Raw genomic sequence first — 12,918 nt, forward strand, 5'->3', positions numbered from 1 at the left:
GCTGAACTTGAAACCATGCGATTGAGAAGCAATATTCTTAATGACACAGCCACATATGCACCTATGATGAAGATGATAATTTAGTCTGAGAGCTAGGTGAATCCTCTTACCTGGATTTTCAAGTTTGTAATAAGATTCTGGTTCAACATGCTTATCATGGCTGTATTCCAAGGTAAGACGTTCTGTTAATATCTGAAACACGCAAAGACAAAACCCATTAATCTGTTTGCATAAATGGTAATTGTTGTAAACAGGTGCAGGCAAACGTCTTCCATCATAGACCCCTTGATGGAATTGTTGATATCTTATTGACCCCCACCACTTCCATAATTAAAAAAAAATAATAATAATAATTTGAATTTTAAATGCATGGTAACCAAACCCAAAAGAGAGATTGATGTGCCAGAGGGATTGTATGTAAGTACCACTATTATATAAATAATTTGTGGACACCTTGGATAGTGAGTGCATCTATAAAGGAGTGCTTAAAGTCCCTGGATTTAAGGATACTGAGAAAGGCCTGGTTGGAGGCCCAACATTCCGAGTTCTTATACAAGGCTTAGAAAAACTGAAGGAATGCTGCAGTACAGGTGTGAATCTAAGAGGGGAATATGTTGGATAAAACCATAATTAATTAATCCTTCTGTATTTTCTTTTACTCAAAGCCAGAAACTTTTCAGTATCCCTTCATGAATATGCACAGATGCCTCTGCATATATATATATATAAATATATATATATATATATATACATACATACGTGGATGCTGACAATGTAATAGTTTGTTGTATACATTCAAAGAAATTTGAAATAAATCTCTTGTAAAACAGGAGAGGGTTGGCGACAGAAGGAGCATTATTTTGAAGTCCACTTTTCCACACATGCGAGTGTCAGAATTCTTGTTGTGTCACCCCCTAACCTGTTTCCAAGCAAGATTTATATTTCCCCATGGCAAGACATATCTTCAGAGAAGACTGGAAATGAATAACACAGGTGATGTTTACCTACAATCCTCATATAATATTTATTAGCAAAAAGGCGATGAGCTGGCAGAATCATTAGCATGCCGGGCAAAATACCTAACAACATTTCTTCCATCTGCATGTTCTGAGTTCAAATGCTGCCAAGGTCAGCTTTGCTGTTCCTTGTTTTGGAGTCAATAAGCTAAGTACCAGTTGAGCACTGGGGTCTATTTAATTGACTTAACCTTCTACCCTGAAACTGCTGGCCTTGTGCCAAAATTTGAAATCGATATTAGGACATGGAGACACAGACACACAAAACCCAAAGAACAAACCAAATAAAAATAATATTATAATGACTTACCTCAAACAAAACATTGTAAGTGGCTATTGTAATAGAGTGTATGTTGAGCATCAGTCTTTCTCCAATGAGAGAAAACAGGTTGTGTGGGTTCATTGCATCATACTTCCGCCTGAAACAGATAAGAAAATAATCAGGTTTTTGGAGGGTTAGGTCCAATGCAGTTAACTAATTTGTTTTATTCATCATTTTTTAACATCCATATTCCATGCTGGCATAGACTGGACAGTTTGAGAGCAACATGCTCTAGTATCTGCTCTGGCACGATTTCTACAGCCAACCATTTTATATACAAGGTGCTTTTTTTCATGCTACCAGTATTAGTCAAGTCACCATGCAGTTTGCAGGACAATGAACCCCCATGGCAGTGATTTATGCAAGGAAATGAATAGTTAAAGTATGAGAGAAGGGGCCAGAGAAAAACAGGTTTCATGCTGTAAAGTAGCCATAATGGTACACACATTGGAGAAGTGTGGATAAGGTTAGGGTACAATTAAGATGGAACAGTTTAACAAGATTGGACAAGTCCAAGGACTGCATCCACTGCATGTATTGGTAAGGTTTTTATAGATGAAGGCCCTTCCTGAAGCCTACATTTTTACAGCATGAACTGAGTGCAATATTTGTGCCACCAGCACCAATGAGATTGTGATACAAGGCTACGAACCATGAAAGGGCAGTTTTACACTAGCAGATGAGAGGCTAGTGAGTTTTGGAGAGTGTGGATAATGTGTATTTGCACATATGCCTTTGCATGCATACATGGATTTCAGTATTATAACTACTTGCACTGCACTTTCAAAAATGTTCAGAATAAATCCTTTACTTGAAAAACAGGTGATGGTTAGCAACCAGGGTAACATCATCATCACCATCATCATCGTCATTTAATATCAACTTTCCCATGCTTGCATGGATAGGACAGAATTAACTGGGGCAGATTTTCTATGGCTGGATACCCTTCCTGTTGCCAACCCTCACCTGTTTCCAAGCAAGATAATATTTCTCCATGATCAGAACATGTTTTCACAGAAGACTGGTGACACTTGCTTACAACCAACACATTATGACAGAACAAGGAGGCACAAAGAGAGAGTAAGAGGGAGAGAGAGAGAGAGAGAGAGAGAGAGAGAGAGAGAGAGAGAGAGAGAGAGAGAGAGAGAGAGAGAGAGAGAGAGAGAGAGAGAGAGAGAACTTCTTTCAGTTACCATCTATCTCCCAAATTCATTCGCAATACTTTAGTTAACCTGGGGCTATTGCAGAAGACACTCAAGTTACCGCACAGTGCAGGACTGAACTTTAAACCATGAGCTTAACTCCACAGCCTGTGTAAACATTACACAACATGAAACAAACACCGTTTGTATATTGTATTCTGAAAGTAGTCAAATAAAGTTTATGGAACACTTACTTGTGTGTACTGCGCATCAGGAAAAAACCCAAAAGCTTCAATGCTTGAATGCGAAGCGGCTCATTTGGTGATGCCAAAAGTTTGAATACAGTTCTGAAATTGTAAATAAATAGCAAAATTTTCAAAATAATCGCAACTAGATTGTTTCTACTACCTTGCTAAAAGCTATGATTGAAACTAGATTGCTTCTATTCAACTTAGTAGAAGCTATAGAGTCAGTACACAAAATTTTCAGTTGATCATCAAGCATCAGTTTATGGTACCACAAAATTTGACTCATCTATTCATAATTACATTAATCTGATGTTTCCTATATTGATGAAAGCACACGACATATAAAGCCAACATGAATGTCAAGTTACTTTTCAGCATCCTAATTTGTTGACCCTTTTGTTACAATACTTCAGTTGAAGTAATTGGAATATGCAGCATTTTTTTTAAATGTACTTGTCTACCAAATGATGAATTCTAAGACATGTCATTTATGATTTTTCCTGTCCACTTATCATACATGAATAGACTGGACAGAATTTGTGAGGCAGATTGCACATATTGATAGCCTCACTTGCTTCCAAGTAAGAAAATATTTTCCCATGACCTGATGTGTTCATGGAAGATTGCAAACAAAAGACTGATTATATAACGACACTTGTTTACGACAAAAGTGTGATGTCAACACACAGACATCAACACACACACACACACACATATATATATATATATTTATAGATCTATACCAAAATTTGGTAAAAATATTGTATCTGTTATCAACGTAGCAAAATTCTCACATGTGAGTTTTTGTATGTATATCAATTTAAATAAGAGCTAAAAGATGATCCATTGTAAAAATTTTATTATGACCTATGATCATTTCGCTGCAATATCCAGACCAACTCATGCATATTATAAAATATGGAATATTGTATCTCTTCAGGGTCAGATTAATTCATAGCAGACAGTAAAAACACAACATTCATAGTGATCCAAGAATTACATGTATATATAAACAAGTTGAAAAGACATGACATGTATTGAAACTGTATAGCATATATATATATATGCAATAGGCTTCTTTCAGTTTCCATCAGCCATATCCACTCACAAAGCTACAATTGGCCTGTAGCTGTAGTAGTAAACACTTACTTATGGTGCCACACAATGTAACTGAACCTGAAACCATGTGGTTGCGAAACAAACTTCTTACCACATAGCCAAGCCTGTGCTATTGGTTGAAAGTAGAGCAATTAGTATAGAAGATACATATTAGCCATTCAAAAGCACCCAAAGACTGTTAATTTCACTTAAACATTGCCCCAACTATAGCCTACTTACTGATACACTTCCATTGTAACCAGTTTGAGACAAAGCACTTCACTTCATTGAACCGAAACAGATGAAAGGTAAAGATGCAGTTATCATTTTGAGAAAAAAAACTTATTACCCTAAGTTTACTTTTAGAAAAATATTTCCAAGTATTTTTATTCTTACCTTATTCCATTTTTCTTGTCAAATGATGGAACCATTGATGAGGGATGCTGTGCCATCAGAGTGACTAAAAGCATTAAAACATCCATCAAATTGTCATCCTAAGTGAAAGAGAAAGAATTTCAGATTAAAAAATAATCCTGTTCCAATATATATAGGGTTTGTTCTACAGTGCATACTGCACTCAACTTAGCCAACAGACGACAGACATCACACTCACCAAAGTTCAGATGTTGCACTCAAAAAACCACACTCAGTAACAGTCACACTCAACAGGTCAAAGACATAACACTCAATAAAAGCTCCCATTAACACAAGACTTGAACCAATAAATGGATTAAGTTGGAGCTTATACAAATTTCTAAGGTGTTTAGACAAACGAAAGTACAATGATTACCATCATGATGCCATCAATCAGCTGCAGAGTTTACACTTGACTGTTCCCTGGCACTCATTTTCAGTGGAGAAGACTGGGTTAGAGTGAAATGAAGGGCCTTGCTCAAGGACATAATGTATCATGTTTTTGGTCTGTGTTGAGTGTAGCAAGAACTAAATCCATATCTTATCACTCATGAGCTACATACTTTAACAACTAGACCATGCACATTCATAATTACTCTACACAAACCTCTTATACACTGCAACAATGAAAAATGAAGCTGCAATGGTGACAAGAGGTTTGTAGCTGGTACCTTCTACACTACACACACCATATGACAGAGTAATCAAAGGGTTTGTATTTTACGGTCACATGGTTAGGGTACTGTGACAAGCACAACGAAAGGTCAATCTTTGTGGCCTTATCTTGGACTTGTTTCAGTCCTTATGGCCAATCTGGACTAACAAAGACTAAAACCTGGGCTGACCAAAATGTTGTGGGGGAATTTCATAAACAGAAACTGTACCCCCAGTACTTACTCTATCAGCTCTTTTGTTGAACCACTAACTTATGGGGATGTAAACAAACACTGGTCATCAAGCAGTGAGGGGGGGATAAAAAAAATGTGCAAACAAAGATGTGCACATATATAGATACACACATATACATGTATACACACACACACACATACACACACATACATACATACAAGCACACACACACACATACCTATACACAACAGGGTCTGGGAAGTCTCTTATTTCCAGGACCAGCAGTATGATAAGCAACTAAATAACTGATATGTCAAGAATGCAACACGATAACCATGGTGATCTAAGTGTCTCACCATGTTCTAAGGGTAATTGTGGAGATCACCTTCCTATAGAAAACCTGACCATTGATGCTTGGGTTTCCCCCACACAATCTATCAAAACCCCAGTCTTAGCAGCCTTTTCAATGGCTGTTGTCATTCCTGAATTAATCTGTCATTTGACAGAATGTAGGGTGTCTAAAATCACTTTATCTCATCAAGTAAGTTTGATTGTGTTCAGCAGATGCAGGTGTAGCTATGTGGCTGAGAAGTTTACTGCCCAACCACATCGTTTTAGGTTTAATCCTGCTGTGAAGCACCTCGAGATTATGTCTTTTACTATAGTGCTGAGCTAACCAAAACCTTGTGAGTGGATATGGGAAACAAAGTGAAAGAAGCCCATCATGTACACATACATAGGCAAACATTGTGTGTTTGTGTCTCCTTGTTTTGACAGCCTGTGACAGTTGTAATGAGTGTCACTGCCATATAAAGTGTCATTCATTTCCAATATTCTGTCAAGACATGTCTGGCCATGGGAAAATATTATTTTCCCTTGAAACAGATAGGTATCTGGCCATAGAAACAGGAAAGGCATCTGGCCATAGAAACAGGAAAAGCATCTGGCAATAGAAACAGGAAAAGCATCTGGCCATAGAAAATTTGCATCAACAAACTGAGCTATGCAAGTACAGAAAAGTGGATATTAAAACAATGAAAATACTGGTCTAGCTGCATTTTCATGAAAACCTTTGGTTTTTAATAGGATTGGGACATGTACAAAGAGAATGCACTCCAGGAAGTTAAGAGTTGAACTCACCTCATGTAATGTGGTCAGATAATTTAAGATACTCTGGAGTTCATCTTCCAAAATTCCTTGACCCTTGCGGATTAGTTCTTTGACATAGAGAAGCATGAAAGACCTTAGTTTAATGATTTCATCTCTTGTTGGCCTTGGACCATCTGAAATTTCAAATATAAATCAGAAGTTTTGAAAATTTAATAAAATATCATTTATAAATATTGATTTTAGATTTAGGGAAGAAAGGTAAGGTATATCTCAGTGAATAGTGTTAATTCTGAATTAGCAACTAGTAGCAAACATACTCAGAGTATGATATGACATGTAATACATGTGACGAGGTGGAGACAGTGAGAGGGTTTTGTTAGTTGTGGATGTGAAGCAGCTGTGACAGCAAGAACAAGACTTGGCTGGGTGAAGCTCAGGGACTGTGGAGCATTATTATATGGGAAAAGGTTCTCCTTGAAGATGAAAGGAAAGATCTACACGAATTTTGTGAGAGCTGTAATGCTGTATGGGAGTGAGACATGGTGTTTGAGAGAGAGAGATGGATGGCAATTTTGAGAAGGACTGAGAGAGCAATGGTGAGAGAAATGTGTGACATGAGGCTGTTTGATAAGAGGAGGACTGAGGACTTGATGGGGATGCTGGGATTGGAGGAATCAGTGGATCGGCTGACAAGAACCAACGAAGTACGGTGGTATGGGTATGTGTTGAGGAGGGATGAAGAGTCTGTTCTGAAGAAGGTGCTAGAGTTTGAGGTGAATGGACAGTGAAAGCAAGGTAGACCGAGGAAAATGTGGAAGGGAAAGGTGGAGGAGGAGATTGGGAGGGTTGGCTTGAGAAGGGAGGATGCCCAAAACTGGGCAAGATGGTGAGATGGTGTGAGGGTGGTTGCTATGGCATTGAGGTAGATCTGGCCACCCCCATTAACAAGGACAAAACTCAGATTCAAAATGACAGATGATGATGAACAGCAAGAGTGCTGTTGCAGTGGCAACATGTGCCTGCACTGCTGAATTTTTCTGAAATTGCATCATCATCATCGCACATCTCCAATAACAATTATACCAAGTTGATCCTGCCAGTAGTCATATGTTCATAGACTTAATTTCATTATATGCCAAAAGTGTATATGAGAAATTTCACCTAATGTAAAGTAGTCGTGTAAAAACAAAAAAGACTATTTCTTACCAATGCCTCTTGGAGTGAGCCCACTTCTGTCATAGGGATTCACAACCCAGTAGTAATACTTCAATGTGTGCATTGTTTGTAGTACAGCACTCACACGCCGGATGCTGTTGTAAATCTGGGCGTCATTGATAAATTCTGTAGCAAGGTAGCTGTAGAGTTTGGTTTGTACCTGTGCAAGAAAAAGAAAACATAACTTCATTTGGAAACTAATCATGGATTAATGATTCTTTTCAAGTTTAACACAGGGTAAAGGGTAAAGAACCCCTTCAATCATAAATGACCATAGGACTGCACTAGAAAGTTATCCCCCGAGGCACAAGTCTGGGCAAAGTTGTTTATGGAAGACCAGCAGTCGCCCATGCATGCCATCCTCCCCTCTCCACACTACCAATGTTGCCCAAGAGAAAGGTAAAGGCTGATACAGTTTGGCACCAGTGACATCACAATCATTTCTGCAGATGAGTGAACGGAGCAACATGAAATAAAGTGTCTTGCTCAAGAACACACTACCACATAATTGTGAGCCCAACACTTTAACCACTGAGTCACATGCCGTCACAAATTTAACACAAGGTCATCAATGTTTGAGGGAGAGGGTGAGTTGATTATATTAACCCTAGCACTTGACTGGTACTATATGTTATTAACACTGAAAGGATGAAAAACAGTTGAAAAAAAATTCTCTGCAGAATTTGAACTCAAAGGGAAAAGAGCTGGAAGAAATGTCACTATATATTTTGTTTAATACACTAATGATTCTGCAGACTCACTGCCTTAGACCTAGATTTGTTTTCCATACACTGGAAGTTATGCCAGCATTCTAAAACATGAGTAGCCATGTGGATATCTTTTCAGTAAGAAACCTATTCTTCTCTGGCCCCCTTTTCTCAGACTTTTACCACTAATCTCCTAGCAAAAAACACCTATCTTAGGGGTAACCTTACTATTGCTGGTGTTACAAAGAGAAAAAAAGAAAAGAAAAGCACCCAGTATACTCTGTAAAGTGGTCAGTGTTAGGAAGGGTATCCAGCCATAGAAAACCATGCTAAAACAGACTGTGGTGTATGATGCAGTCCTTAGGTTCATTGGACCATGTCAAATTGTCCAATCCTTGCCAGCATGAAACATGAACACTCAATGAAGATGATAATATGATGATAATGACATAGAAACTGAAAAGATACCAAATCATTTCTTACCTCCACAGAAGCATATATCCAGAGACCTGGATTGAAAAGGATGTGATCAAAGAGGTGCTTCAACAAGGTTCCGCCAGCAGGCAACTTTACCAAGTACTGAGTTAGCTTCAAAAAGCTGTTTAAAACTTCTGGAGTTATGTGTTCTCTTGAAGACTGTAAAAAAAAATGGCATTTTGATAAAAAAAAAAAATCAAATTATTTTATTTTTACCGTCAGCCAACTCCATCATAATCTACCATCAACCATCTCTACCATTGACTCACTTCCCCTCACACTCTCACAAACTTACTTACCCACCCATATCACTTCTCTTCCAAAATCTGGCCAAAATATTCTACCTGTTTTTATCTTCAAACTGACCAAATCTGGCCTGTTACATTTACCCTAAAATATTATTCTAAAAATAAACAATCGTGTCATTGATATCTTAAAGGTACAAGATAATGTGTAACTAATTCGAATCAATGTAAACAAATAAGCATTACATTTGACAGATAAATCTGAAAGCTAAAGGCTTATTTATCTTCTTTTATCTTGAGGGTATTCCCTGACACATTTTTCACTGCCATCCTCCTTGTTTTCCAAGTGGATTGACCATGTATTTCCTCAACAGCAAGACACCTGCTTCCTCTCCACCTATCATATGTTATTCTCTCATCACCTTGCATAAAGACCACCACCCTCAGTTGAGGGGTTTTGTCTCATGTCTTGTAAGTTACTTGGTGACCTCACTAATGCTGAAATCATGTGCAAAACACCCAGTAAACCCTGTGAAGTGGTTGGCATTAGAAAGAGCATCCATAGAAAGCATGCCAAAGTAGACAGTAGAACCTGGCACAGTCATCTGGCTTCCCAGAGAAAAATGGTGACGATTATCATCACCATCATCATCGTTTAACGTTCGCTTTCCATGCTAGCATGGGTTGGACAATCTGACTGAGGACTGGTGAGCCAGATGGCTGCACCAGGCTCCAATCTGATTTGGCAGAGTTTCTACAGCTGGATGCCCTCCCTAACGCCAACCACTCCGAGAGTGTAGTGGGTGCTTTTATATGTACGTACATACATATATACACCTCCCATCATACATATCTCAAATGGAAAATAATTTGTTTAACATGCTAGCATACACTGGACAAGAACTGATTTTGAAGCAGGAAATTGGTAGTCTGCCCTTCATGTTGTCAACCCTTATCTGTGTCTGCAGCCTGTATGTGCAAGCAAGCATATATGTGCTTATATAATGTAATACCTTTTCTAGGAGGTAGCTGATGACAAGGAATCCTTTGCTCTGCAGTAGTTCTTCCTGGATTGATGAAGAGCTTTCAAGAAGGTCACACAACAGCCCCATTAGGTTAGCACTGGAAATAATGAGAAGAGAAAAAAAAACAACAGGTGAAGTGTTGAAAAAGAGAGAAAGAAATTATAGATGGACAAAGAGAGAGAGGGATAGAGAAAGATAGTGTGAGAGAGAGGAGAGATTTGTATGAAAACAGAAATATATATTTAGAAACTGATAAACGCAGATAATCTATTTATTCACACAGACAGAGGGAAGAGAGAGGGGAGATTGGTGACAGCTGGTATTCACAAATGGAGGAAAAGCAATCAATATCCAAGTAGAATTTATATTATGAGAAGTTTCTGTCTACCAAGCCCACCTGCAAAGTTTTGGTCAGCCCAAAGCTATAGTAGGCAACACTTATTAAAGGTATCACATGACGAGACCAAATCCAAAACCTTGTAATTGGGAAGCAAACTTTTTAATTACATCATCCAAACTTGTGTGTGTACCTACAACAGGCCTCCTTCAGTTTCAATGTATTAAATCACTCAAAAAGCTTTGGTCAGCCCAGGGATATGGTAGAAGACACTCACCCAAGGTGCCACAAAATGGGACTGAACTTGAAACCATGTGGTTGGGAAGCAAAACTTCTTAACCACACAGTCATGCTTGCCACCTACTAACACAAAAGAGTTTAACAGGGAAAATGGATGTCATCATCTATTTGGTAACCTTACCAGATGCTGTGGTCTATGGTTGATTTCTCATTTGGTGCTTTATTCACAGGGTAGTCTAACTGGCCGAACAAAGGAAAAAGGACCTGCAAAAAAATAAGGAATTGCAAGAAAATATTAGGGATAAGAATAACAATCTGCAGATCTCCTTATAACTCAATTCATCAAATGTGCTGTCTCCACCCTTATATAATCTATCATCTGTCTACCTACCCTTATATAATCTATGTTCTGGCCATTTACACTTATAGAACCTGTCCCTTGGATCTTTATCTTTATATATCTTTCTTTTCTCAGTCCACCCTTATATAATGTCATTTCTCCAGCTACCCTTATATATATGTTCTGTCTGTCTATCTTCATAAAAGCTGTGTTCAGGCTGATCATCTTTATATAATCTGTTTCAGTCTCTACCATTACAGAAACTGTCCCCTGGATGTCCACCCTGTCTTCTCTCCATCCACTCATATACACCCATATGTAATTTGTCTCCTGTATCTCCACTGTTAAAGAATCTGTCTTCACTCTATCCACCCATATTCAGGGTTCTCTGTCCACTATCCCAGGCTACAGTATATCAAATTTGAAAGTCCAATGAAACAAATGATAAAAATAATTTAAAATATTTAATTTCTTACCTCTATTCCTCCAAGGGAATGAAGTGTGCTCAATAAAGATCTGGTGATGATTGCCTTCACATCCTATGAAAAGAAAAGAAATATGCATTATAAAATACTGAAATCATTGTTTAGACAAGAAAATATAAATAAATTTATGTCAAATGATTTTAATAATGAAGTCATAGCTGTGAGGTGATGGTATTCACTTTGTTACATTCATTGTCACATGATCTCAAGTCTTATTTCCACTACATAGCACTATGGATGAGGGCATTTTAATGTGTGAGAGAGAGAGAGAGAGAGAGAGAGAGAGAGAGAGAGAGCGCATTCAAGTATCCTTGCTTTGATATCACATGATGGTTGTAAATTAACAAGTGCTATGGGTTGTCTCCAGTCATCTGTGGAAACATGAGGTTAGCAACAGAAAGGGCATCTGCCCAGAGAAAATCTGACTCAACAAATTCCATTTGTCTAGTGCAAGCATAGAAATGTGGACATTAGGATGATAATGATGATGATAATGAAGATGATGATCTTCCCAACCACATGATTTCTGATTCAGATCCACTACTCGGCATCTTGTTGAAGTAATTTCTACTATAGCCCAAGGCTAACCATACCCTTATGAGTAGATCTGGTGGATGGAAACTGAAAGAAGCCTATCATATGTTTGTATGTGTGTATAATTGTGTCTCCTTGTCTTGACATTTGATAGTTGTATAAGTGTCATAGAAGCAGTGTCATTCATTTCCACTATTTTGTGAAAACATGTCTGGTCATAGGGCTATATTAACTTGCTTAGAAAAAGGTAAAGATAGGTGACAGGAAGGGTAACTGACCATAGAAAACCAGCTCTTGTGTATTTTCTACTGACCCATGCAACCACAGAAAAGCACATTAACACCATGATGATGATGAGGAGGAGGAGAACAATGATGAATAGAAGGTTTAACAAAAATATTTTATGTTAAAATTCAAATTCACAATTGTAATTTAAATATTAACTCTTTAGTGGGGGCAGTTTTATATATCTGGGGCTGAAGCAGTCTCATAGGTTACCATATAAAGCAACAAACATGTTAAATATGTTTTTACTGTACTTTGGAAGAGTTATCACACCAATAAGAGAACATATACTGACTCCATTTCACTTCTGTTATCATCATTATCATTATCAGTCAACCAACCTTCATCATTAAAGTTTCAAAATTTAACATCCATTTTTCATATTGGCATGAATTTGATGGTTCAACAGGAATTGGCAAGTCAGAAGAGAGCACCAAGCTTACTGCCTGTTCTGGCATGGTTTCTATGGTTGGATGCCCTTCCTAACACCAGCCACTATACAGAGTGTACTGGGTGCTTTTCACATGGTACCAATGTTAGTGAGATAGGGATATGGATTGTTTTTACTGAATCAATTAACTAATTGATTGGTCGCTTAACCCTTTAACATTTAAACCAGCCATATCTAGCTAAAATATTCTACCTGCTTTATATTCAAACTGGCCAAATCTGGCCCCTCACACCTACTCTACAATGTCATTCTAAAATTAAACTACTATATCATAAAACACCTGAAGCTACAAGATAATTCATGATTAAATCAAAACAATGTTAATAAATAACCATTAGATTTAGCAGAATAAGCTGAATACTAAAGGGTCAAGCCAAT

The 12,918-nt window shown here is 37.8% G+C and overlaps 1 protein-coding gene across 10 annotated transcripts in view; it reads right to left on the minus strand.

Moving 5' to 3' along the window:
* Nucleotides 1-12,918, minus strand: part of LOC106873692 (lipopolysaccharide-responsive and beige-like anchor protein) — a 479,623-nt gene that overhangs the window by 411,219 nt on the left and 55,486 nt on the right. For all 10 annotated transcript variants that reach the window (XM_089365208.1, XM_089365209.1, XM_089365204.1 and 7 more), the window contains exons 12-21: nt 11,262-11,324; nt 10,627-10,709; nt 9,857-9,965; nt 8,605-8,757; nt 7,406-7,574; nt 6,230-6,372; nt 4,223-4,320; nt 2,735-2,827; nt 1,327-1,435; nt 111-192 (exon numbers count right to left, since the gene is read on the minus strand). In XM_089365208.1, coding sequence (XP_089221334.1) covers nt 111-192; nt 1,327-1,435; nt 2,735-2,827; nt 4,223-4,320; nt 6,230-6,372; nt 7,406-7,574; nt 8,605-8,757; nt 9,857-9,965; nt 10,627-10,709; nt 11,262-11,324 — 1,102 coding nt within the window. The remainder of the gene's footprint in view (nt 1-110; nt 193-1,326; nt 1,436-2,734; nt 2,828-4,222; nt 4,321-6,229; nt 6,373-7,405; nt 7,575-8,604; nt 8,758-9,856; nt 9,966-10,626; nt 10,710-11,261; nt 11,325-12,918) is intronic.

This window comes from Octopus bimaculoides, chromosome Z, assembly GCF_046866305.1.
Source record: "Octopus bimaculoides isolate indiv1 chromosome Z, ASM4686630v1, whole genome shotgun sequence".
Classification (NCBI taxonomy): Eukaryota; Metazoa; Mollusca; class Cephalopoda; order Octopoda; family Octopodidae; genus Octopus; species Octopus bimaculoides.